Source organism: Neltuma alba, unplaced genomic scaffold (genome assembly GCF_004799145.2).
Source record: "Neltuma alba isolate B1F8T4 unplaced genomic scaffold, ASM479914v2 tig00013175_pilon, whole genome shotgun sequence".
In the NCBI taxonomy this organism is placed as follows: domain Eukaryota; kingdom Viridiplantae; phylum Streptophyta; class Magnoliopsida; order Fabales; family Fabaceae; genus Neltuma; species Neltuma alba.
Window position 1 is genome coordinate 62,890 of NW_021637485.1, and position 26,642 is coordinate 89,531.

General features: G+C 34.5%; 5 protein-coding genes across 5 annotated transcripts; 1 reads left to right on the forward strand and 4 right to left on the reverse strand.

The window, feature by feature from the left end:
• The first annotated feature begins 910 nt into the window (after window positions 1-910).
• LOC114735057 (protein WVD2-like 7) lies at window positions 911-3,742 on the forward strand. The gene is made up of 9 exons (XM_028922711.1): window positions 911-1,088; window positions 1,384-1,923; window positions 2,000-2,362; window positions 2,449-2,507; window positions 2,639-2,713; window positions 2,839-2,914; window positions 3,011-3,073; window positions 3,152-3,262; window positions 3,374-3,742. Exons 1-9 carry the CDS (start codon window positions 1,020-1,022, stop codon window positions 3,551-3,553), a joined length of 1,536 nt encoding a protein of 511 aa, XP_028778544.1. The 5' UTR covers window positions 911-1,019; the 3' UTR covers window positions 3,554-3,742.
• Window positions 3,743-4,640: 898 nt separating this feature from the next.
• On the reverse strand, window positions 4,641-5,599 carry LOC114735048 (uncharacterized). Its single transcript, XM_028922695.1, has one exon. The coding sequence runs from the start codon at window positions 5,572-5,574 to the stop codon at window positions 4,942-4,944; it is 633 nt and encodes a 210-aa protein (XP_028778528.1). The 5' UTR covers window positions 5,575-5,599; the 3' UTR covers window positions 4,641-4,941.
• Window positions 5,600-6,905: 1,306 nt separating this feature from the next.
• On the reverse strand, window positions 6,906-9,869 carry LOC114735046 (cystinosin homolog). Its single transcript, XM_028922693.1, has 8 exons — window positions 9,314-9,869; window positions 9,079-9,211; window positions 8,367-8,456; window positions 8,156-8,280; window positions 7,797-7,839; window positions 7,550-7,667; window positions 7,395-7,444; window positions 6,906-7,300 (listed from the first exon to the last, which is right to left on the reverse strand). The coding sequence occupies exons 1-8, from the start codon at window positions 9,430-9,432 to the stop codon at window positions 7,142-7,144; spliced, it is 837 nt and encodes a 278-aa protein (XP_028778526.1). The 5' UTR covers window positions 9,433-9,869; the 3' UTR covers window positions 6,906-7,141.
• Window positions 9,870-10,894: 1,025 nt separating this feature from the next.
• On the reverse strand, window positions 10,895-12,487 carry LOC114735045 (cystinosin homolog). The gene is made up of 8 exons (XM_028922692.1): window positions 12,369-12,487; window positions 12,156-12,288; window positions 11,924-12,013; window positions 11,715-11,839; window positions 11,519-11,561; window positions 11,289-11,406; window positions 11,154-11,203; window positions 10,895-11,056 (listed from the first exon to the last, which is right to left on the reverse strand). Exons 1-8 carry the CDS (start codon window positions 12,485-12,487, stop codon window positions 10,895-10,897), a joined length of 840 nt encoding a protein of 279 aa, XP_028778525.1.
• Window positions 12,488-14,808: 2,321 nt separating this feature from the next.
• Window positions 14,809-19,185, reverse strand: LOC114735047 (cystinosin homolog). The gene is made up of 8 exons (XM_028922694.1): window positions 18,826-19,185; window positions 18,584-18,716; window positions 17,908-17,997; window positions 17,699-17,823; window positions 15,853-15,895; window positions 15,619-15,736; window positions 15,481-15,530; window positions 14,809-15,387 (listed from the first exon to the last, which is right to left on the reverse strand). Exons 1-8 carry the CDS (start codon window positions 18,942-18,944, stop codon window positions 15,253-15,255), a joined length of 813 nt encoding a protein of 270 aa, XP_028778527.1. The 5' UTR covers window positions 18,945-19,185; the 3' UTR covers window positions 14,809-15,252.
• Window positions 19,186-26,642: the final 7,457 nt, after the last annotated feature.

Genomic DNA, 26,642 nt, shown 5'->3' on the forward strand with positions numbered 1-26,642 from the left:
GGGGAATTAAGAAAAAGAGAAAACAAGTAAAATAAAAATTTGAGGGCACGCTTCTAACTTGAACATTGTTTTCCATTATTGCTATTTGATCAACAACACCAATAATAATAATAATTTTTTAAGCATCTAGTCTGGGGTTTGATGCTGTATATGGGGAGGATTTTATAGCTAACCCTTTGAAAAGTTTACAGTATAAAAAGATTAGATACTCCTAGCAATAGTCAACATTCTCGACTCAACCAAAATAATGATAATAATTCATCACATCGCTTGATCAAAAATTCAAAATAAATCCGCACACGGACGGACACCCATCTTACTTGAACATTGTTTTCGTTGGGACGTTTAAACTTGCAGTTTTAGGTTTTTGGCTTGTTTTTTTTCCTGTCCCCTTTTTCTTATAGAGCGAGAACCTAAATGGGGATCATTTCTTCTTTTTTTTTTGGCCTGAATAAATGGAGTTCATTTCACTTTCAAATTACCAAACCAAACATCCTCGTAATTTTGCCTCCTTGATGCTTCAACCACTGGTTGTTCAACCTTTTACATTACCTTCTACAACTTGGAGTCTTCAACGACAATCTCCTCCTTCTTGTACTTAATCAAAGCCTCTGTAACGTATAATATGATATTTATTCTCTAGCTTCAAACGTGCATCACAAAGAATCTCTTTCTAGAATGAGCACGATTTGATTTTGAATTACAAGCTAAAAACCATCCGACAATGGACGTTAAAGACTAAGGTTTGGTAACCTCAAAGCGTGGGGCCTAAACAAAGGAGAAAAAGATTGGGAGGCTCCTCCAGATATGGATGGCGGACCCCACTTTGGGAACAAAAGAAGATTTCTCTGTAATGCTTCTTTTTTCAACATTAAGTTGGTGATCTTCACAGCCCCCCACAGCCTTTTTCATTTGAATTTCAAATTTGAATCGGACACAAATGCGAAGAACGGCCGCAGTGAAATATTACTACCGATCCCAACAGTGAAGTTTGGATCTTTTGTGGATTTCGACGAAACATGGGAGACACGGCCTGTCTCATGCAGCCATTCTGCTATGCCTCTGGCGTCTCCAATGAAGCCAACCAGGTCAGTTCATCAACCTAAGCACAATTATTTTTCTGCATTCAACCCTATCTCCCAGAACATGTATTCTGGACTTCTTAATAAATATCCCAAATTTATCTCGCACAGTTAGAAAAAGTTGAAGTCAATGCCTAGTTTATGGCTTGATGAATTGCAATTTTCTGCGGTTTTCATACATATAGGTGATTAAGTTTGACTAGTTGATTTATTTTTGGCTGGTGCAATTGATCAAGAATTAGACATTGTTATCTCCCATGAAGGTTCACTTTGAAAACTCCATGAAACTTGTGCGTTACAGAGCAACCCAATTCATGCACTTGGACAGTCAATCTCGTTCGGGAGGTTCATGTCGGAGTCACTGTCGTGGGAGAAATGGTCTTCTTTCTCTCAAAATCGTTATGTTGAAGAGGCGGAGAGGTATTCAAGACCTGGATCAGTTGCACAGAAGAAAGCTTTTTTCGAAGCTCACTACAAAAAACTTGCTGCTCAAAGAGCGGCTGCTTTGCTTGAACAACAAGCAAACAATGCTGCTTCCAACAATTTCACACAGCAAGAACATGAGCCAATACCTGATAACAATCCCAATTTGCAGACGACAAGTCCGAAAGTTAAACTTGTCGTCAATGAAAAACCAGACTTTAAGATTCCAAACTCCCGGGCAAACACTCTTGGCTCAAATAGAGACCCAAGTATGACTAAGAGTGAAACAGAAGGCCAACCTTTTGTTGGTAAGCCAGTGAAGGTTGAATCACGGAGCCAGCTTCAAAATGTTGATTACCAGAGAGAAGTGAGTGAAAAAGTTAGTGGAACACCTCCAGTAAAGACACCAATATTGAAGGTACATAGTCCCTACTTGTTTTATCTAATGGCGTGAACATGAGCTCTTTTCTGACCTAATGGAAAATTTGCTGCAGCACAAATCTAACAAGGAAAATTTGTCATCGATGAGAGATAAGAAATCACCTGTTTCTTCCTCCAAGTTGCTAAAGGCTACTGAAACTTCTAGGTTCACCTCCTCACCTGTGAAATCTGCAGTTTCTGTTTGTTCCAAGAAGGACAATTTTGCAACCCCAGCTACCAGGAAGCCTGCATTAGGCTCCCCTGAGAAGAAGAAATCGCCTCCTAAGTCTCTTCACATGTCAAATTTTACACCCATCAGAGAACTCAATAGGTTGACTGCATCAGTCATGAAGAGATTTGAAAATGCAAGAGTTGGTGCTGCTTCTTCCAAGGTTTCAGAGGATAGCAGCTCGACTCCTTTAAGAACCCCAACTATGGTACCTTAGATTCCTTGCTATGTCTATTTTTTTAAGAGTCTCGATTGCTTTAGAGGATTCTAACATAATTGTTTTGCCAATTTCAGGCTTCTAAAAATGAGGGTCAAAAGCATTCTTCAAGGACCCCATTCATAGAGAATAAAAGGCACCTTATTTAAAGAAATTGTTGATTCAAATGATGAAACTGGCCGCTCACTTTTTTTCTCCCTTTTCAATTTTTTATATCTAAGTTGATCATGTATTGACGTAGCTATATAATTTTCTGAAAATTCATAGGACCAAAACCCCTATTGATTTATCAACTTCAGGTAGCAAAAAATCAAGCACCAAATGGCACCTGCTCTCTGCTGAGTAAGCTACATTCTCTCCTATGAAAATGCTTCCTTTCTTTCTGGTTTAATATTCTCATAACTGCTGGGTCAAAAAAAAAAAAAATCTCATAACTGAATGTCAAATGCTTCAATAAATTACAACAGGAAAAAGATGAGATCCCCTGTTATATCATCCCCATTCAGCTTGAGGACGGAAGAAAGAGCTCAAAGAAGAAAGAAGGCAATACCCCAATTCATGTTTTCCTCCTCAATTTCTTGCCCAACTTAATGTCCAGCTGCTAATTTATTGTGTGTTGAAACGTGTGATCAATTTCAGAAACTAGAAGAGAAGTTCAACGCCAGTGAGGCACAAAAAGTACAGCTGCATACAAAGCTCAAGGTAAATTGACACATGGGAAGCTAATGCAAAGTGTGATCATATGGCTGTAAAACTTGTAATATACAATCGTTAATGCAGGAGAAAGCAAATACAGAGATAAGGAAACTACGAGAAAGCTTCTGTTTCAGAGCGCGACCTCTGCCTGAGTTTTATCAGGAAAGAAAAGAATCAAAGGAGGAAAGGCATAAGGTAAATTCCTCTGAACTGTTCACTGCTATAATAATGCTTAGAGTTTCTTCTGCTTCATGAAGATCCATTCGAAGCATTTGATCTGAGAGCATGGGTGATTTCTTCTTGCAGAGCATATTGACACAAGTTGAATCACCCAAACAGGGAAGAAAAGCCATCCAGACCCCTTTACCGCCTCGGAAAGATTCAGCGAAAAACAATGCCGTCAATGGAGGAAATTCCACAAAGAAAATGAGAATACATCGCCAAATATTCAGCACGGGAACCAAAACGACAGATGCTACAAAATGATCTTACCGAGAGGTCAGTGTTTTATAAAAAAAAAAAAAACTCGAAATTGTAAATGAAACTTATTGAAATCGACGCTCTTCATGTGGTGTTACTCTCCATTTTATTACTTAGGCTTCAATTATTGTCGGTATGGTCACTGTAATTTGAACATCGATTCTTCCCCTATAGGTTTTCCGCCCCACTTGTTTCCCTGTGGCTCTGGCTGTCTCTTTTGTTGTCCCGCCATGTATTCGGTGGTCTTTCTACATTCTTAATTTTATTAAGGCTGTTTGGCCCCTCTATATTTAATTAATTATATTTATAAAATGTTGGATTAAATTTTTTTAAATGGAGTGGATTAGCATTAATTAATAATTGAGAACATTTAATCATACTTTAAGTGATCAGTTTGCGCACACGTCAATTTGGGCAAAGATTCTATCCTAGTATTAAGTGGTTTCCTATCACACTCAAACATACTAGGAAAATAATGAGAGATAATTATATAACGATATGCATTAATATTATCATTATAATGTTATAAGTCTTGCTTATTGATAAAGATTAACTTTTTATATAACTTCAGTGAAAATCTCGCATTCAAGCAAATCTTTCCGATAGTTCTCTCCCACTATGCTTCTCTAGTCACAGAAAGCCAGAAAGCAGAGTATGCCCAAAAAAAATATACTCATAATGTCTTGGGTGAAAATAAAAAAAACAGGGAGAGGAGGGAGGATAACTTAATACTACCTCCGATCCTAATTATAAGACCCAGTTGACTTATTTGAAGAGATTAAGAAAGTAAGTTAAGTTAGTTATTTGTAATAAATAAGTGTTGTCATTCCTAAAATATCTTTGCTAATTAAGTATATTGACTAGAACTATCATTATTAGAAGGATTATCTTGGAAAAAATGTATAAATATGAGAGACAAAATGGATTGGGGTCTTATAATTAGACCAAACAAAAAGTCAAACGGGATCTTATAATAAGGACCGGAGGTAGTACTAAGGTTCCATTTGACAAAACGGTAAAAATTTCAGACAAAATTCTTCTCATATACTTATCTCGTATTTCATAAATTATTATTAAAAAAATAGTTTATAAATTGTTCCAAACGAGTCCTGAGTCATTTATATGAAGCGAAATTACATTATACTCATAATACAGATTTTACATTAACTTTAATAACAAAGGTGATTACGTAAGGTAATCATTTTGGCTAAAGAATCAAACATAACGCACTATTTCATCGGCCTGTTTACGTCTTAATCTTGTCCAGCAAAAGAAATGCCAAGTGGATAAGCCCAGGACGACACGTCAGAGACAGCACCGACCATCCACTTATCCTCCAAAATGTTCGAATCGAGCAGTTCAAGTAACCAATTAAGTATTTGATTGATCATCAATCATGAATAAGATTCCACGAAGTACCAATCTCCATCTTCTTCAACCTCGTAATGCTCCATCTGCAATCCCATCTCAGAAATCAAAGCATCATCATATTCATTTCTCACCCAATCACCCTCACAGAAACCATTTTCGTCATCATCACAGCTATTCTCGGCACAATCACTTCTACGAAACAGGTCAGCAAAGAAGTAGGAATCCTTGGGACTCACCGCATCTTCATCGGCGACCTCCTCATCGCCTTCATCCTCGGAGTCGTCAACAGAAAGATGATCCAACATCTGAGTCACGGATAGCCCCGAGAGATGGAAACCGGGTCGGACATCAACGACCCGCCAAGAGGCGCGGCGGGCGTTCCAAAGGACGTCGGAGGATTTAAGCTTGTGGGTGCCTTTGGCCTTGTCCCTGGACTTGGAGGAGGGAGTAACGTGGCAGGCATTGCAGCGGGGGACGGAGCACTTGCCGGTGAACTTGGAGTGGTTGGAGGGTTTAGAGGGAACTTTGGTGAACAGACCGGCGGTGGGAGGGGATTCTAGCCGATTGATGAAGCGGGTTTTGGGTCGGGGATTGAGAGGAAGTGGTAGGATCCGGTAAGACCTTACCATTCCGTGTTGGCGACCCTCTCTCTTCATCGCTGGCGCTACAGCTAAGGCCTGAGAAAACTGACGAGAGAAAAAGGAGGGATTTGGGTTGGTTTATATAGTCACAGGGGAGGATAAAGGAAACGTGGGAAGCAAGGAGCTTGTTTCATTTAGTGCTCTTTGACTATACTGCGTGCCCACCAAGTAAAAACTTTATACAGAAAGAAGACATAATTCCATAGCCCATAAATTAAAATTATTAATTATTATACTGTTTTCAATTAAAATTATCTAAAAATAACTTGTTATGTATTCTATTTTTCTTTTTTCATACAAATGTATTATATTTTTCTTCTATTAAGTAAAAGAATAAAAACATAATTATTACTACCTCCGGTCCTAATTATAAGAACTAGTTGATTAATTTGAAGAGATTAAAAAAAGAAGTTAAGTTAGTTATTTGTAATAAATAGGTAGTGTTTTTCCTAAAATATCCTTACTAATCAAGTGTATTGGTTAAAACTATTATTATTAGAAAAACCATTTTGAAAAAAAAATATAAATATGAAAGACAATGTGGATTGAGGTCTTATATTTAAGATCAAAATAAAAATCAAATAAGATCTTATATTAAGGACAGGACGTAGTATTACTTCATCAACATTTTTCGCTCCTCTTCATAACTTATAAGGGAAGGCTTAGAGATAAAAATGTCTGGTCATAAAAACATATATGACATCACACCTTATATCATCAATCACGAACTTTTAGCAAACTCCTTATAATAAGAATGAAAGAAAGTATTACATATGGCAATTTGTGTTAGACGTCCTCTTTTATGTGATAGGTATAATTAGACATGGGACTTATATATACAAAATTTAAATAATAAATTGCATTGTTCAAGCTTTGTAAGTAATAGAGAATTCTTATATTTTAATTAAACAAGGATAGAGTTTTTATTTAATATATATCAATGATATTGATATTTACGATGTCATTGTATTGTCTATGAGGCATCACAATTACACCTTATTCACAACCAAATACTCCCTCCTTCCTCTTTTTTTTTTGGAAAAAAAAATCTCTCCCATAGCAACATACCTAAATATAATAAATAAATCTTCTTAATCTTAAATTTTAAATTAGTCTTTTCATTTTTACCTCTATTAAATATGCGTCACTTTTTATTTCTATAATAAATTTTCACTCATATACCCTCTTTACAAATAAGAATATAATTTAAAAAATGTATACATATCTTACATATTTATTGCTTTTAATTAAACCTAACTAACAGTTTAAAGTGCCTGATTTTTTTTCTTTTGTAGTTGTTTCTTATTATAATTAAGGATGAAAGGAGTATAACAAAAACGGCAAGCTAACAAACACAGTATCGAATCATAGCGATGATGCTTGAAAATTACAGCATTCATGAGAGAAGCAATCTCAGGGATCATTCTTGAAAAATAACAGATTACATATACACAGCATTTATAAAAGATTAACTAGGAGACTGAACTGGATAATTCTGATGGTGACTGGAATGTAAAAGGCCATCCATTTCTTTACCCAATCTGTGGAAGAATGCACGATCAAATGTGAAGTAAACGACGCCTCACAAATTCTCTGCTGCAGCTGCTTCATCAGAACACCGCACAAGATGCTCTTTGATTTCATTCTCAGGTTCCACAGAGGCCACTGATTTCACACCTTTCTGGGCAGGATAAAACACGTAATGTTGACATATGAAAAATATGTCAAACGATACACTCACCTGCAATCCTCAATTTTATTCAGAATCAGTTTACCTCAATCTAAACAAAATTTCATTGTTGCTGAGTTATACTAAGTTTCAGACTTTTCCATACCAGAGACAGCAACAATTTTCCTATGTTCCCATAAAAGTTGACCCAAGAACCTGAAAATAATAAAACATTTAATTCACAACATGTTTATATAAAGAGTCACCCTAAACCCTAAAATCTAAACCTTCAATCACTTGTCATCAGAGGAGATCACAGACCTTGATCTATGGACTGCACAACCATCTGTCCATAGTTTGATATGCCTCCAGAAAAATCAAGCAAAATGTTACCAATGCTGAAGCCGTCCGTGCTTTTTCTCATGAAGTTCATGATTGCCTGTATTCATTCATAACACAATTTATCAACATCTGATGGATAGATAACTAAGTGAAAAACAAAATACAAAATACAATAAATCCTTCCTGGAAGGAAAATGAAACAACAAAACAAGAAATAAATTCTAACCTGAGGAACATATTTTATGACTGTCATGCATACTTGGATTGTGCTGCAACATCATCAATTTTAGGAGAAAGTTAAAAAGGACCTAATTTCCATAGGTGTCATCAGTATGGAACGCTGAAAACAAGTCAATATAGGAATCTTCATCATGGTTGTTGGCCCAGTATTATAAAAGCGCACAGATGCGAGTATTACAACGATTTTATGAATACATCTCAAGTAATATAATAACTTTATGATTTCTTCATGTTTTGGACATATAATAACCTTATGAGTCAAGTGTGTAAAAATAGAAAATGAAGTGTAATCTCTCTGCATAAAAGCACACATATGCAAATAAGCAGAAAGCAGAGTGAACATACTTGAAGATGGAGATAAGCCAAAGCCAGGAGTGTGTAGGCAAAGCCATGAAGAAACAAACTGCTGCGGTAAGCAATACCACTGAGACAATTCCAATAGCAACTTTCGAGACCTTCTGAGTTCCACGCTATATGGACAAGTTACTACGTTCAGGGCAATTCCGAATTTAACCAACAAAACAAAAACAACATAAATAAATATTCCACTACTTACTTCATATATTAAAACTTGGAACAAGGTGATTGCAGTGAGCAGGACAGCATGGGCTGAAAAAGCAACGTCATTTGCCGCCACAGGTATCATCTAAAATCAAGAGAAATAATTATAAAATGTCACCGTCAGTTCAATCCTTTGCATACGAGGTTTCATCAACCTGATGCAACCATTCCAACGCAAATAAAAAGTAGCAGCAACTTCAACATTCGGATGAAACGCTCAAAATTGAAGGTAATGCCAAACTTTCCACCCATCTACTATAATCATCGTCCCAAAACAGGACCAAGTAGTCATGATCGGAATATTTATAAATACCAAAAGAACATATCAACCAGCTATGCTTAAAATTCCATAAAAATCTGACTAAAAACTAATCCCACTTACAAAACGTCAGCAGAATTTGCTCATAATGGAAACAGGAAAAGATGATAACAGGGGACTGATCTGTTTCGTCAGAAGATTACGCGTAAATTAAACAGGAAACCAGCGCTCTGGCCACAAAAGAAGGGGGCAAAAAATGCAGGAACCAATGCTGATTTTTTCTGACAAGCATCAAGTATAGTGAAGACTAAACGTAGTTCATCAGTATCACACGGGATCCTAAAAGTAGGGTATAATATTAAGAGTTCCACCTTTCCCTCATCATATATGATGTTACTATTAATATAGATTCTCTATTCATGAACTTGCATCAAAGTATAGAACGGACCTCTCCATAGCCGTATTTCTCAAAATACTGCTTCTGAACAGCGGAATTGAAGTACATGGAGGCGTTGTAGATCAGATAGGAAGAGTGCTTCATCAGATTCAACAAGGCGAAATCAAAGTTAAGCCCCACAACACTGATAAAACCAACCACAGAAGAAAAACAGAGAGAGAGAACTTTAGGCAAGGCTGCTGAGAAAAGAACCAAACATGAAAGTATGTTAGTTGTGGAGAATTACCTTTTGCGGCGAAGATTCAAAATAACTTGAGGGTAGAAACTGACAGACCAGCAGGCGAAAGCGAACCAGCCCAGTAATTCGTAAACGACTTCAAGCGGACCTGAATTCCAAGAAGCCATATCAGGCGCTGCTCTTTCGCCCTCCTTCGCCGGAAAAGAAGCAAAAGAATGTCGGGAATGTAATTCTCCGTCTACCCAGTTAAGGACTCACGTGCTGACGTGCACCGCTTGCCTGTCTTTTTCTTTATGTTTGACTTTATCCTTAACGGTATCGCTTCCAAAACCAAGAAAAACCACGAGCCCTGAGCGAATTCGAATCACCGTGATTCCTTCCAGCAACGAGATACGATTCCCACTAAGGGAGGTCGGACATAAACATTCTGATATAAACAGTAATTTGCTGTTTTAACTTGAGATGCGACAGTAGATTCAGTCATTCTCTTCAGCTGATCCCATCTAATGCCTTATCAACAACAGTCCTGATTTTCATCCCCAAAAAATGGCTGACAGTCAAACAAATTTGTTCGATACCTAATCTCATTCTTCATTTTTAATTTCTTATTTACCAAAATGTATGAAGCATTATATTCAGGGAAAATGGGGAGAGAGTCAACCGGCGGTTGCGTTGCGTGGGCGATTTGCCTTTTCTTCCTTAATACCGATGATGGACTTGACATTACTCTAATCAAATCAAAATATATTCCATAATAAAGAATTAATAACATAGCGCACAGTGTCCAGATCGTTTATATGTCTTCTCATCCGCAAAAAAGAAAATGCAGGGCGGTCGGATAACCCAAGACGGCACGACATCTGCGCGCCGATTGGATATTTGGATTGACTGGTTCAAGTCCAAAGTCCAAACTCAACCCCTGCTAATCAACCCAACTCCTCAAGTTCACCTCATGAATTATATTTTTTTTTTGGGTGAAAGCACCTCATGAATTATTAATAATATTAATTCTCTTGATGAGTTCTAAATTGTCCATTGTTGTACTAAAAGGGGTCAGAAAAAACTATTTGCCTTATTGAGGGTGACAAAGACCGTCCCCATGACAGTGACACATCACACGTGTGTATATAAATAAATATTCATACCAATATTACAGATGAATTTTTTTTTACCAGCAAATCAATCTTAATTATTAGATAAGGTTACGTTAATAGTGATATTAAACGATAGGTTTATTATATATTAATAAATTTGGGTGGAATTTTGAGTTAATATATTAGCGATGTTGATATTGATATTGATCATGTCATTGTCTGAAAGGTATCAACCCTTGAGAATAAATAAGTGGATAAAGAAAGGAATCACATATATACTCCGCAAAAAATGTTGTGTATGAAGTAGGACCACCACTTTCCCTGGCTGCCTCAACTGGTATATAGGAATACATTATAATACAAACACTGTAACATTTGATAACAATGAGGAATCGAATCATATATTCATAATTTAAAAATATACAGAGGACACCAAAATTGATGGTTCTCCTGCTGGCGTATGAAATGTTAAAAAATAAAAGAATCCCAGATTTTGAGTGCCGCCCCAAAAAATTCTCAAAACTATAGCATGCTTTTACACATTGTCTGCCGTTGGTGGTTCATCGGAACACGGCAAAAGATGTTCTTTGATTTCATCCTCCGGTTCCACAAAAGCCACCGGCGATTTCTCAGTTTTCTTGGCAGGATATAACAGGAAATGCTGACAGATGAAGAATGTGTCAAAGAATACAGTCACCTGCAAATAATAAACCCATTCATATCCCTCAGAAACAAGCCAAAAGTAAATGTGTTACAGACAAAAAAGTAGGAGATAGACATTATAGTTTGCATACCAGAGACAACATCAGTTTTCCTATATTCCCATAGAAGTTGTTCCATGAACCTGCAAATTAAATCAGACAACATCAATAATTAATTCACAGCGCATGTTAGAAATATGTAAGCTCGTTATGAGATCACTCACACACCTTGATCCATGGACTGCACAACCATCTGTCCGTAGTTGGCTATGGCGCCAGAAAGATCAAGCATAATGTTGGAAATGCAGAAGCCTTCCGTACTTTTTCTCTTGAAGTTCATGATTGCCTGAATCATAACACAAGGTGGATCGAAGTTACATAAACCAAACAAACGCGGATTCCAGTTAATTGTTTCTTAAAAGGGAACTCAATAAGCAGGGCTCCAAGTAGATTCTAACCTGAGGAACATACTTTACAAGTGTCATACATACTTGGATTGTGCTGCAACATCATCAATTTCAACAGAAAGTTAGAATGAAGATTGTTCACATTTGGGAATCATGAACTTGGAAAAAGAAGCCACGTCTAAATGAAAAAAGAGGTTTCTGAATAAAAGCGCAGATGCCAAATAATCATGGATTAGAATCAACATACTTGAATTTAGAGAGAAGCCAGAGCCAGGAGTGTTTAGGCACAGCTACGCAGAAACAAACTGCAGCAGTAAGCCATACTACTGAGACAATCCCAATAGCAACTTTGGAGATTTTCTGAGTTCCACGCTGCATGGACAAGTTACAACGTTCAGGGAAATTCAGAAGTTAACCAAAAAAAGCAAAAGCAACAATAAATATTCCACTCCTTACCTCGTATATTAAAATTTGGAACAAGGTAACTGCAGTCAACAGAACCGCATGGGCTGAGAAAGCAACATCATTTGCAGCTACAGGTATCATCTAAAATCAAGACACATAAATACAAATATAAAGTAAGCTATGATAATTAAGTATAGGAGCTTCACTGTCCCTTATGAGACATAGCATTAGTATTACTCAATATGGATTCTCTCCAGAACGGGGGTCAAAGTGTAGAACGGACCTCCCCATGACCGTATTCCTCAAAATACTGCTTCTGAACTGCTGAACTGAAGTACATAGAGGCGTTGTAGATGAGATAGGAAGAGTGCTTCGTCAGATTCAACAACACGAAATCAAAGTTGAGCCCCACAACACTAAGAAAAAGGATGGAAATTAGTGATGGCTAGTGGAGAAAATGCAAGGTTGAAGAAGATAAGAAATTTGTTGTGGGTACCTTTTCCTGCGACAGTTTAAGAAGACTTGAGGGTAGAAACTGATAGACCACCAAGAAAAAGCAAACCAACCCAACAATTCGTACGTGAGTTCGAGTGGACCTGAATTCCAGGAAGCCATATCTCGCTCTGTTCTTTCCCTTCTCGGAGATACAGTAGTGGTGGGTGGAGCCAATGTTAAGGACTAAGTTCTGACTTGAAGGGCTTCTCTTCCAGGTTATATACACTTTCCTCGATGCTTGTCTCATCGGCTTCTGCATGAAAGCCAGGGCCTTGGCCCTTTCCCTTTAGTTCTTTTCTGTTTTTTTGTTTTAGTTAAACCCCATTAGTTTCCCCGGGGCTGCTCTGGCTCCATCCTTTGTCATTGTTATGATCGCCATCCATATTTTAAAATGTCATCGTGCCTTTTCAATTTGACTAAGCAGTTTGACTCTTTATATTTATGGAAAAAAATGTATAAAGCATTATAACACGTTCAGTTGCGCTTGCTATTATCGTTCTCTTAGGCACACGTCCTTGTTGAGAATAATCTTATTTGAGAGACTAATTCTTTCTATGGCTGGTTGCTATTATCATGTTTATAACACATGGGTGTTGCTCTTTGCTCAAAAAAAAAAAAAAACACATGGGTGTTGCTCTAATCGATCACTCAGTAAAGAATGAAGACGACACACGATTTCAGCTCGTCTCCGTCTTATCCACCAAAACGAAAGCGCTGGAAAGTTAGATGAACTTCAAACAATACGTTAGCCGCCCTGCATTTTGGATTATTTCAATGGCACAAAATTATATGAAATTGATTTTTTTTCAAGAAAATAAACGCCCACCAAAATTTGATGACGAGACTTGGAAATTCGACACCAAAAGATTCCCTGGCAGAACCCGGCATGCATGATTTGAAGTGTCAAATTTTCTGGTAACATTCTATTCAACCTGCTTCATTTATTTTCCTGCGCTCTTGTTTTTGTTTTAATTATTTTGGGATTCTCAGGCTGCAGGCTACAGACATCGTAGCCGGCGGCTCTTAGCAGTCAGCAGCCCTTGGGGACTCTTTATATATTTGTGTGTGTGTATTTCTATAAAATGATTAGCGAATCTTTACATACACACACATATATACACACATTCTCACACACACTGCTTTAGTAACAGACGGGGGGAATTTTTTTCTTTTTTTTATAAACCATATCATTATATATTTTATATAATTATATACTTCTAGGAAGAATTAAATGAAATCTAAAGAAAGAAAAATAATTATTAAACAAGTTTCAGAAGTTGTAATTTTTTATTATGAAACTTATTATTATAGACTGTTTAGGTTATTATTGGGATTTTTTATTAATTATTTTTCTTACTTGTCTCACGTGGGATTTGTATTCATGGGATAAAATGTAGTACAATTATACACTTTTTCAAGTCAAAAGAGCATTGGAGGCTCTGACTGAGCTATTAGAAACAAAAAATAAAAAAAGGGCGCCAAGGAAGCCTTGGACCAAATCATTATTGTCCAACTTGGATCAGTATAAATTCACACTTGCGCTTTATTGAGCATTAATTGGTTTGATTATTCTGCCATTCTCTAACGGGGGGAACTGCTGAACGATATCCTTTCCATTGATTTTGATTAATTTTTTTTATTAAAAAAAGATGGAAGCAGGGTGCATTGTATATATAGGCCATGGACTCTGCAGCTATCCTGACCCGAGCTAGGTTTTTCTTAAAATAATACTCCTCTATCCTTAATATATGACCTAATTCTTGATTTGGTTTTGGTCCTAAATATAAGACTCATTTCTCATATTTATTAATTTTTCTAAATTACCTCTATAGATACTCCCTTAACCATAATCAAGTAGAAGAGAAAAATAAGGTATTAAGAAAGATGATTGTGCTGTTTTAGGAAAAGTATATCACTTTTCTTATAATTAACTAACTTACCTAACTTCTTTAATCTAATCAAATTAGTTAAATGAGTCTTATATTAAAAACCGGAAGAGTATTTGTTTTGTTTTATTACACGTGTTTCTATAAATCTATAAATACATTTAAATTTCAATAAGTATATGTTGAACTGATATGAATATACGTATTTATAAGTTTGTCACAGTTTGCATAAGTGAACCATTACTTTGGTTATCATAATTTTGACCAATTTAAAGCTTATTATTCCTAAATAATAAATAATTAAACAAAAAAAATTAACAATATCCTTTTTAATCTAATTGTTTTATTCTCTTTATTTTCAAAGCTTTTATCTATTTACAGTAATATATTTTACTTTAATTATCAACTTAAAATTTATCATATTTTTGTTCAATTCTATTCAGCTTATAAAACAAAGAGAGAAGTCATGACCTTCAGCTTTTATAGGGGAAAAAAATCAATATATATTTTTATAGTTATAGTTATCCTTAAACAAATAAAAATTGAATCTTAATAGAAATTCAGAAACGTGCTTAACATTGATCAAGTGTTTAATACATCCGGGATAGCAAGGTCTTCGGACTCTCTAATTAAACCTGACCTTTGCTGATATTGGGAGGAAGATCTTAACCTCCCAGTTAGCCAATTTGTTGATTACAAATCTGATATTTGAATGTTATACGCAGCTCTCAATGTGCAATTGAAATCATTATACATTAATGATACAAACACTGCAACGTATACAATATGGATGATGCATGCTTGAATAATATATACAGCATCCACAACATACATAAGGAATCATATATAACATAAAATATACAAAAGCAATTAATAAGAGGAGACCATTCTAATTGATGGCTATCCTGCTGATGTGTATGTATGGAATGTGAAAAAACCATCCCAGATTTTGAGTGCAGGCCTTCACCCAAACAATTATCTTTCAAGTATACCAATGCTTTACACATTCTCTGACACAAGATGCTCTTTGATGTCATCCTCAGGTTCCGCTAAAGCCACCGATTTGTAAGTTTTCTTTGCAGGATATAACACGAAATGTTGGCAGATGAAGAACGTGTCAAAGAATACAGTCACCTTCAAATAAACCAATTCATGTGCTTCAGAAAGAAGTCAAAAGTAAATGTGTTACAGACAAAAAGTAGGAGATAGACATTATATTTTGCATACCAGAGACAGCAACAGTTTTCCTATATTCCCATAGAAGTTGTTCCATGAACCTGCAAATTAATCAGACAACATTAATAATTAATTCACGGCACATGTTAAAAATATGTAAACAAACACATTATGAGATCACTCACAAACCTTGATCTATGGACTGCACAACCATCTGTCCGTAGTTGGCTATGGCGCCAGAAAGATCAAGCATAATGTTGGAAATGCTGAAGCCATCCGTACTTTTTCTCTTGAAGTTCATGATTGCCTGTGTTCATGACACAAGGTAGCGTATATAGTTAAATCAACCAAACAAGTGAAAATTCCAATGAATTGTTTCTTCTATAGGCAAAGCAATAAACAGGACTCCCAGCAGATTCTAACCTGAGGAACATATTTCACAAGCGTCATAAATACTTGGATTGTGCTGCAGCATCATCAATTTCAACACAAAGTTAGAATGAAGATTATTCGCATTTGGGAATCATGAACAGGCAACAATGGAAACGTAATAATAGGTTAGTGTTGGGATATTCATCAGCCCCTTGGCCCCATCCTATCTACTATCTACTCATTTCGGCTTCAGTGTATTATATTTTTTTTTTTTAAAATCAATATTAATTTAATTTAAAGAATTGTTTTTCTTTATATATCTCGTGTAATAAATTGATTTTATGAGAGATTTTTTGTCAATCCAATATTTTAAGTTTAGTTAAAATTTTGAATCAATTAACCGCCTAGGGCTCACACCGGTGACAATAATGCGGTGAAATATGCGCAGATGTCAATTGTTTAAACAAACCCCTATGATGTGACAAAAAATAAATTCAGATTTCATTTCTTAACTAAATATGATAAAAAAATAATAAATAATTGTTCACAAGTAAAAGAATGTTGTTGGCCAAAAAAAAAATTTTTAAAAATGTTAGCATTGATCCGAACATTATTTTAAAAAAAGGAAATTCAGATGGAGGCACTTTTTTTTTTTAAACTTCTTTCAGTAATTTCTTTTCTAATAATGGGTAAAACCCAGCTCAATCAAATAGAAGGTCATTTTGGGCTGGACCAGGGGCTAATCCTTTAGCCCATTAATAGTTTCAGCCAGGGCGACCCCTGCTCACTGAAAGTATCCTACACCTGATTTGAATCCTTTCAGTCATGATCATCTCTCTGTTCTTTTTTTTTTTTTTAACAGGAAATTTCATTGAGAGACGAATCAAAGTACAAGTGGACAATACAAAAGAGATAGAAAAAAACAAAAGATTATGAAAGGCCATGATGAAGAGCAATCAACAAGGTTCATGGCCTTGCAAAAACATTGAAACAGAACAAATGATGTCTTCTGCTGAATAATCATCTTTTGAGGAACATCCAATCCCATGCATGCTTTAACTAAAGCATCTTATGAGTGGCAGAGCAAGTAAGTAAATAAATAGATAATTCAAACATCAAAAGAAGAGCAGGGCCGTGGTCCTTTATATAATCCAAGGTCATAACCACACTACACCGCAAAACCAACCTGATCTTCAGTAATTAAAGTACAAATTTACAAAATTAACAATAGAGGATTAGCACCCCAATTGGCAAGGGAGAGAAGAAAAAGAACCTTCCTCTTAATGTGCCAGCATCGAGTAGGTAAAAGAGAAATTATTATCATCTCAAGAATGGAAAAAGGAGCTATATCTATATAAAGTTATTCTAAGCACAAAATATAGTAGATAGGTCCCACGTAAATTGGCAACAAATTAAGAAAGGATTAGCAATATTGATATCAAGTGTTTAAACATCGTGGACTGAATGTATCCCATGCTTCCACCGAAACATCTTATGAATGACAAAACAAAAAAGAAAAAAGACAAATAGATATTTAAGCATCAAATGAAGGGAAGGGCAATGGTCCCATATGTCTAAGGTCATAAATCACAATTCTACATAAACACAGAACGCACCAAATCATCAGTGGTGAGAGGAGAAAAAAGAACCTTTCTCATGATGCGCCATCGCAGTTAAAAAAAAAAAATGTAATGATCTCAAGATTGGCAAAAGGAGCCATATCTAAGTGCAGTTCTCGTAAGCACAAAATACAGGGTCATAAACGTAGGTCCCAGGTAAATTGGCAACAAACTCTTTAAGGATTAACAGTATTAAATCAAGTGTTTGTACGGAAAAATGAAAGTTTCTGCATAAAAAAGCACAGATGCAAAGAAACCATAGAGCTGAATCAACATACTTGAAGCAGGAGAGAAGCCAAAGCCAGGAGTGATGACGCAAAGCAATGAAGAAACAAACTGCAGCAGTAAGCCATACTACCGAGACAATTCCAATAGCAACTTTGGAGAGTTTCTGAGTTCCTCGCTATATGGACAAGTTACTGCGTTCAGGGCAATTCGGAATTTAACCGATAAAGCAAAAACAACAATAATAAATTCCACCACTTACTTCATAGATTAAAATTTGGAACAAGGTAACTGCAGTCAATAGCACGGCATGGGCTGAAAAAGCAACATCGTTTGCAGCCACTGGTATCATCTAAAATACAGATATAAAATATCACGTCAGAGAAATCCTCCGAATAAAAAGTTCGATCAACTTGATGCTGGCATCCCAACAACATGCAGATTGCGGCAGACAAAAGTAAAACCATTTTCAAACATTTGGAAAGTTACTGCTAAGCTGACCACCTACTTTTTGACCATTGTCTCGGAAACAAGAGAAAGAACACACAGACTAACTACGTTTAAAATTCCATTAAACTAAAACTAAAAGTAATTCCATTTACGAAACTTGAGCAGAATTTGCTAAGAACGGAAATGGGGGCGAAAAGAATAACAGGGGACTTCTAGATATTTCATCAGAAGATTACGAGTTAATTGAGCAGGAAACCAGCGCTCTGTCCCCAAAAGAAGAGGGGAACCACAGGAACCGGTGATGAATTTATCTACCAAGGACCAAGTATAGTCAAAACTAGATATAGATCATTTGAATCGCTCGGGGTCTGAAAAATAAGCCATGATAATTAGGTGTAGGAGCTTCATTTTCCCTCATGAGACATAGTATTAGTATTACTCAATATGGATGCTCTAGTCCAGAACTTGGATCAAAGTATAGATCGGACCTCTCCATAACCGTATTCCTCAAAATACTGCTTCTGAACAGCGGAACTGAAGTACATAGACGCGTTGTAGATCAGATAGGAAGAGTGCTTCGTCAGATTCAACAGCACAAAATCAAAGTTGAGCCCCACAACACTGAGAAAACCAACCCAAAAGAATAAGGATGAAAATCAGCGATGGCTGTTTTGAAGACAGTCGAGAAAATATAAGGTTGAAGAAGATGAGAAATTTTGGTTTTGGGTACCTTTTCCTGCGACAGTTTAAGAAAACTTGAGGGTAGAAACTGATAGACCAGCAGGAAAAAGCGAACCAACCCAGTAGTTCGTACGTGAGTTCGAGTGGACCGGAATTCCAGGAAGCCATATCTGGCTCTGCACTTTCCCGTTCCTTCGCCGGAGAAGAAGCAAAAGAATCTCCGAAATACAGTGGCCTGTCGACCCAGCCTTTAGGACTAAGTGCAGACGTGAACCGCTTCTCTTCCGGTTTATTTATACTTTTCTTGATGCTTGATTAATCGGCTTCTGCATCCAAAAAAAAAAAAAAACAGATTCTTGCCCAAATTCCAAGCAACGTAATTGTCACCTATCAGCCACAGAAGAAGAGAACCATTGGGCGAGTAGTCGAGCACATAGGCATCCACGAAACTGGCTATGATAAAAGCAATTCGGTTTTTTTTTTTTTTTTGACAAAAGCAATTCGGGTTCATTTATAGAACTGATGCGCGAGAGGACAGTGGATCCCTGCTGGTCCCCGCCCTTGTCATCGACAATAAACTTGCTTTCATGAAAAAATAAAAATAAATAAAATAAAACATTCACGGGACATTCCCAACTGCGAAATGCGGCTTTTCCGGGGAAATTGCGAGAAGTCTTCCCCAAAAATTTTATGAGCGAGAGTGCTCTAAATCAAAATTACGGTAGTCCATGCATATAAATTTTATAAAGTATTAATATTTTCTATGCATAAAAATTTATTAGGTGTATAGAACACAGGTGTTGATGATGGGTTTGTCGTTATTCTAATCAATAGCTCAATAAATAATTAACACAACCTCACATATTAATTTAGCTTCTCTACGTCTCTTCTTATCCCCCGTAAACAAAATGCTGCCCTGGAGGCAGCTTCGTCGCCTCCATGTTATACGTCAGCAGCGCCACATTTTTGGATTATTTCATGTTTGGCACAAAAATTTCAAATTAATTTTGATTTCCCATAAAAAAATACATTATTATTATAGTTTGAATGTTGATTTAATAATAGAAATAGTAAATGGAGGAAAGTGGAGAGGAAGTGAAATAGAGACATTCTTCTTTCTTGTTGGGTTATTATTACGTAATAATTGTCAGTCTTTTATTAAAATTTTATGTGATATTTTGCGTCTAAACTAAAATGAAATCCATGCCTTGATGCCCAACTATGAATTATTATGATCCCCCACAGTTGGGGTTGGTCCAAACATGAACGAGATCGCCTTCCTCTGCGGAGCCATCCACGGAGAGAATAAGACTATACAATAATGATTCCACAGCTCGTTCATCGTTTCTTATTAATAATAGATTATTTATTCACCGCGCGAGCCCTGAATTGTCATCTCGAAACTGTGCCCTATTTGAACGATCGATGTTTAATACCCTCTCTCGTTAATATAAAACTTATTTAATTAATTTGGTTATATTAAAAAAGTTATAAAAAATTACTTAACTATAGAAATGTGATACATTTTTCCTAAAATACTATTCTATAATCATCATTTTTAATACCTCTTTTATATTCTATTTGATTGTGGTTGAAGAAGTATCTATAAAAGTAATTTAGAAAAAATTAATAAATATGAGAAATAGGTTTTATATTTAGGATTAAAACCAACTCAATAATTGGGTTATATATTAAGGATCGGAAGAGTATTATATTTTCAAGTAGTTTGTCGTTGTGAATTATCAGATCAAAATTTTAACAATTTAATTTTTTTTTATTAAACATCAACGATTTAGTTCTTGAATTCAAAAACGAAGAGAAGAAAATAAGAGAAAAAGTGAGGAAAGGAGAGGATCTCCATTCACAAGTTAGATGTGTTATTCTTTCCGGCTAAAGCTGCGCGTGGAGGTTAAGTTCTTGCTTCTTACCCGGTTTTCAAATAATATTAATATTTTTGTAGTGTAAATTATATTACAAAATATGTCTTATATTTAAGATTGGAGGAATATTAATATTTGTTATATTTTTAAAAAATTCTATTTAGTGAATAAGATTAACATAGAATTAAAAGTCTGCAAAAGCCCAAAACTAATTTAAATAGATGCGGCTAATATGAACAGTGACGGTTAGGCTTGCTGGTCAAAAAAACAAAATGACAGTTAGGCTCAGTTTCTCCTGACTTCCATGCCAATATATATAAATATATAAATATATATGTGTGTACGGTCGCATACATATTACTTCTCCGATTCTTATTATAAGACCTCATTTGACTTTTTATTTGGTCCTAATTATAAGACCCCAATCCATTTTATCTCTTATATTTATGCATTTTTTTCAAAATAATCCTTCTAATAATGATAGTTTTAGCCAATATACTTAATTAGCAAGGATATTTTAGGAATGACAACACTTATTTTATAAATAACTAACTTAACTTACTTCCTTAATTTCCTCAAATAAGTCAATTGGGTCTTATAATTAGGACCGGAGAAGTAATATTTTAATGAACAGGTTACCAGTGCTGAAAATATATTGTAGAAAAAGTAGAGTACTTCAATATGATTTAAATTGTTAATTAATATTAGCCTTTGATGTCAGTATTTTTTTCATAAAACTTTTGAATTGATGGATTTTATCTATCTTAGTTATTTAATCTAAATTTTATTAACGGTCTGACATATAATTGTTTGATGGTATTGGCATCTATATTTTAATTTTAATGCGTATTGATTTAAATTTCATATCGGTGGTCAAGAATTAAGAAGAAAAATTTTAAATGAGTCCTATTTAAAAAATTAGAGAAGTGAGATTTTAAAATTTTAATAAAGAGAAAAACTAATATAAAAAGTTAATATAAATTAATTAAAAGGTTTTAGAAAAAATCTCAAACAAAGACTTTTAAAATTAAAAAATTACATATAATGACCTATTCATAAAAATTGTTGTCAGTTACTCATTAATTATTGTCAAAACAAATACAAATATTGCAACAAGTCACTATTTGCAACTTTTCTATTTTCAAAGTTTTTTTTTTTGCAATTTTCCTAAACTTTTAACCCTGTTTTTTTAATTTTTAAAATCAAATTTATTAAAAAAATTTCTCTATTCTTTCCTTTCATTTCCGTCATTCTAAACCGACCCTCACCTAAATTAAAAATAATTCAATTTCAAACACAAACGTGAAGGCCACTTGAAAACACAAAAGAGATTAAAAAGTCTGACGTGACATGGTTGGTTAGGGTTACTGTGCATGGTGATGGGATCACTAAAGTCAACCTCCTTCAACTGATTTCTAAGACTTTTAGTGGATTCCAAGTTTTAATATATCTATCTGTCCTGTGTATTATTTTGTATAAATTCAATTTCCAATCTATGCGTAGATATCTACTTTGGAGATAAAGCAAGTATAATGCTCTCACATATCTTATTTATAAGTTTCAAATTTAAATATAAGTATGATCTATTTTATAAGTTTTAATTATATACTCCTCCGGTCCTAATTATAAGACCCAATTGACTTATTTGAGGAGATTAAGGAAGTAAGTTAAGTTGATTATTTATAATAAATAAGTGTTGTTATTCCTAAAATATCCTTGCTAATTAAGTATATTGGCTAAAACTATCATTATTAGAAGGATTATCTTTGAAAAAAATACATAAATATAAGAGATAAAATGGATTGGGTCTTATAATTAGGACTAAATAAAAAGTCAAATTGGGTCTTATAATAAGGACCGGATAAGTATTAATTAAATTTCTAATCTATGCGTAGATATCTTTTTTTGGAGATAAAGGAAGTATAATACTCCTTCATATCTTATTTATAAGTTTTAAATTTAAAAAGAGGCATGATCTATTTTACAAGCTTTAATTTAGAATTTGTCTAAACATTCAATTCATTTTTTTTCTAATTTTATCCTTAATGGTTTATTTTCTCTCTTTTATCATATTCCCTTATCACATTTTTTCATACATTTTCTTTCATTTTTTTCTCATTTATTAAAAAGGCATGTTTGGAAACAAAACTATACCTATTACTTTTAATTAATTTTAACTAACTATTTGTTATCTATAAATTAATTATTTAAAACTTATAATAAGAACTGGATAAAGTAGTACTTAATTAGAATCGATTAAATTGCAGTTTAGAATTAAGTTGCAAAAGTCTAAGCGTGAGCATATGTTGCTTAGTGTTGCTATGTTTTTTTTCTCTTAAAACGTGTTTAATGTAAGGGCTAATTAATTAATTATAATGAGTAACATGATTTTTTTAAAAAAGTTAATCATATACATAACATTAAATTAGATAAATTAATTTTTTTCAAATAAAAGATATAAAAGATAACTCATATATTTAGGAAATGAATGAGCATTAATTACAGGACAACTTGTTTACAACGAGAAAGCTTCCCCGGCAAAACCCCGCAAGTAGTGAACAAAACAACTCATCCCCTGCGGCCCTATCCATCTTCTTCGTCCCCGCGATCTTCAACTTGCTTGCATTATTGGGTACATGAAAAAGAGAAAGAGAGGATCTTCAAGTTGCTCTGCGATCTTCAGCAAGAAAGTGGTTAATTATTCTGGGATCCTCAATCTGCGGTGCAAGGGTTTTAACCAACTACCCCTCCTCTCTTCTTCTTGGCTCCCCACCTCCATAAACATTAAGGGGCTATTGAATTACGTTTAAGGGTGGAGTGAAAACAAGCAGGTTAAGTTAGATTTGATCCTTAACAGGTCAGGCCCATTTAGTAATAAGTTAGTCTGAGTCTGTCAAGTAAAACAGGTCTTTTTTCAGCCTAAGCCTAGCTTGTGTAAAGGCAAGACCTGGCTTGAACATATTAAAAAAGCCTATAATTTTAAAATTTTCAAAATGTATAGTAAAAAATACATATGCTAAAAAAAGAGAGTAAAATATACATACTATATAGTAATTATTTTTATTATTATTTATTTAAATTTTAATATCATGAGTAATATTTTAATTTTAATTATGGTTAATATTATTGAAAACAAGTTATAAGTGTATATTAAAATTTAAAATAATATTAGATATAAGTACAAAATTAAAATTTTAAATTAAGATAAATAAATAGGTCAGACTAGGCTTGAAAAGTTTAACAGGCTTTGGAAAAAGCGACCTTTTAGGCTAAATAGGCCATTAAAGAAACATGATCTTTTTTTCTATTTTGAAACAGGCCAAACTAGGATATAAGCTATTGACAGGTCGCCTGTTTCCACTCTTATTTAAGAGTGAGTACGGTTTACATAAATTGAGACAAGACTATTTTTATATACTTATCTCGTATTTCATAAATCATTATTAAAAAGCCGCTTATAATATATTTTAAACAGGTCCTAATTAGTGTTCTTTTTTTGGATATTATTTTCCGGTTAATCCGATTTGGGGTTGATGATTTTTTCTCCTATGAAGCTCGAACTTGAGACTCAAAAGAATCTAATAAGATTTTATATTGCTAAATCAACACTTTGTTGCTTCTAAGGTAGTGTTATAAAGCACCCGATGGTTGCAGCTCTAGCATCCAAACACCCTGAAGGCCAAAGAAACGGGGACATACATGTGCCGTTCGAGTCCTTGACCCGGTCTTGGGGACTGTGCGTTCTGACGTGGACGGGGCTTGTTTTCCCGTTAAGAGCAGAGCATATTCACTTTTCTTGGTGCTTCGTCTTCACCAATCGCTTCCTCAAACAAAAATCACGGCGTTGCCCAAATTGTGTTGGTCCCACACCTTCCCTAGCTAATTAACACCGATTCTTCCCGCTTTACGAGCAGTTTATTAGTCTATTTTCCGTTAATCCCCACATAATTTCATTGCCTTTCTGGTTCTCTCCTTTGTCAATGTTATGACGTCTCTCTTCTATATACTCAGAAGTCATTATACATATTTAATTCGATTAAAAACAAACTTGGCCCCTCTGTATCTAATTACTTATATGGATGAGAAAGTATATGACGCATCAGTGGCAGAAAGTCTGAAGTGTGACGATAAACTTTTTCAAAAGGGTGGGTTGCGTTGCGTGTATTACTATCGTTCATCTCAATGCAGGTGCTAATAGGAGGGATTTTTGCCATTAGTCTAATCAAAAGCAGGCAACCAATAAAGGATTAACACAAACACACAATTTTGCTTACGCCTTTTTCCACAAAAAATGAAAGAAAACGACACATCGTGAGCCCCGCGTTTTGGGCGTTACGTGCGCCGTTGAGAATATAGGAATCGAGTGGGGTTCCAGGCCCAAACTCAGGAGCGGTGACCAATAGTCCAAGCTCCGAGCATTAACTCTTATCCAGGTCATGATCTCGCCAGAGAACTACTCATCACGGAGCTGCCGTCGACCCAATGAAGACGGGGTGGAATGATTCCACCGCTTGTTAGAGTGGAGCCCTCGATTCCTTATTAGTTGAATTTGGTGAGTATTGTTGGTGGGTTTGATTTCGGTAAGATGTATTCTTCTTTTTCTTTTTTTTAACTCACAACTATTAGCGGAACTTTAATATAAAAGTCTGTTTGATTTTTATTTTAGTTATAAATATAAGATCATAATCTATTTTGTTTATCATATTTATTTTTTTTAAGATAGTTTTAGCCAACAAGCTTAGTTGGAAAGAATATTTTAAAAAAGATAATACCCATTTATTACAAATAATTAACTTAACTTATTTCTTTAATATACTCAAATTAGTTAACTAACTCTTATATTTAGAACGGGATGTATTATGTATTTATTAATGGCAAAAATATATTATATATTTATTTTGAACAAAAAATGCATGCATGCATGCATGCGGTCGTGATCAGGGTCAGGATCACCCAACCGAGGCACGCGCACACATTTTAATTAAAATGTATCGGTGCTGCGCTCAGGTCATGATGTCTAATAAAATTTTCGACTGCCCTTTCCTATCTTCCCTGTAATCGGTGTTATCCCGTCCAGTTATTTTTTTTTCCCCATAAGAATCTGAAATTTGAATTGACTTAATTTTTTTTATAAGATTCTATTTGTGATTATCTGAACATTTATTGTTTTTTTACCAGCTCCTAATTAGTTTTATATATTATATTAATTAAAAAGTTTACTATATTCTCTTTTATACTTATCTTTCTTACTTAACCCTTATAAACAGGGACATGTTTCGGGAAAAAAAATTCATTTCTTACATATTTAATACTTTAAGTAATTTTAACTATATTTTTAAAACTGCGTAATTTAGTTATCAGGTTTTTATAAAAAAAGATAAGAAAGATTATTAATTAAAGCATTAATATTTACGTCAATATTTTTTTGGAAAATGTTTTAATTTCTAAATTTTATTTTAATTAGTTGTTTAATGAAGGGAGAATTCCCAAGAGTGAAAAAAATAAACATAATTATTAAAAAGTCTCAATAACAATAAAACAATCTATAATAAGAAGTTATAGTCTAAGAAATGACAACTTCTCACTTGCAAGTCATTAAGATTTTTTATAGGTATTTTCTTTCTTGAAATCTCAGTAATTCTCCCACTAATTAACATAATTTTAGTTCAAAATTGACTTCTAATACATGATTTTCAATAATGATATATTTTAATTCTCATATGCATTGATTTAAATTTGATAGTATTAAATATTAATAGGCTACATTGCAGGTCATGTCTTCTCCTCTTCGGGGAAAGGCTGTGTCAACTTAAATGGTATGTGAATATAATTCATTTTCAACCCCCGAGAGCGAAAGCCAGTATTTTTTTTTTCCTGTAAATAAGTTTTTGTTTAATAAAAACAAATTGTTTATGCCCGCCAAATTTTATACCACGCACTTCGTTTTCATTTGAGAAAGTATGTACTCATTCCCGTCTTATTGTTA

Excerpts from the sequence above, each read along its gene's own strand:
- LOC114735057 (XM_028922711.1), top strand. The coding sequence starts at position 1,020 with ATGGGAGACACGGCCTGTCTCATGCAGCCATTCTGCTATGCCTCTGGC. Across the intron at positions 2,363-2,448 it reads CTTTAAGAACCCCAACTATG|GCTTCTAAAAATGAGGGTCA; the intron begins GTACCTTAGATT and ends TGCCAATTTCAG. Across the intron at positions 2,714-2,838 it reads TGGCACCTGCTCTCTGCTGA|GAAAAAGATGAGATCCCCTG; the intron begins GTAAGCTACATT and ends AAATTACAACAG.
- LOC114735048 (XM_028922695.1), bottom strand. The coding sequence starts at position 5,574 with ATGAAGAGAGAGGGTCGCCAACACGGAATGGTAAGGTCTTACCGGATC.
- LOC114735046 (XM_028922693.1), bottom strand. The coding sequence starts at position 9,432 with ATGGCTTCTTGGAATTCAGGTCCGCTTGAAGTCGTTTACGAATTACTG. Across the intron at positions 7,840-8,155 it reads TGGCTTATCTCCATCTTCAA|CACAATCCAAGTATGCATGA; the intron begins GTATGTTCACTC and ends ATGATGTTGCAG. Across the intron at positions 7,301-7,394 it reads GAAAATTGTTGCTGTCTCTG|GTGAGTGTATCGTTTGACAT; the intron begins GTATGGAAAAGT and ends TGAGGATTGCAG.
- LOC114735045 (XM_028922692.1), bottom strand. The coding sequence starts at position 12,487 with ATGGCTTCCTGGAATTCAGGTCCACTCGAACTCACGTACGAATTGTTG. Across the intron at positions 11,407-11,518 it reads TTGTAAAGTATGTTCCTCAG|GCAATCATGAACTTCAAGAG; the intron begins GTTAGAATCTAC and ends GTTATGATTCAG. Across the intron at positions 11,057-11,153 it reads GAAAACTGATGTTGTCTCTG|GTGACTGTATTCTTTGACAC; the intron begins GTATGCAAACTA and ends TATTATTTGCAG.
- LOC114735047 (XM_028922694.1), bottom strand. The coding sequence starts at position 18,944 with ATGGCTTCCTGGAATTCCGGTCCACTCGAACTCACGTACGAACTACTG. Across the intron at positions 15,896-17,698 it reads TGGCTTCTCTCCTGCTTCAA|CACAATCCAAGTATTTATGA; the intron begins GTATGTTGATTC and ends ATGATGCTGCAG. Across the intron at positions 15,737-15,852 it reads TTGTGAAATATGTTCCTCAG|GCAATCATGAACTTCAAGAG; the intron begins GTTAGAATCTGC and ends TCATGAACACAG.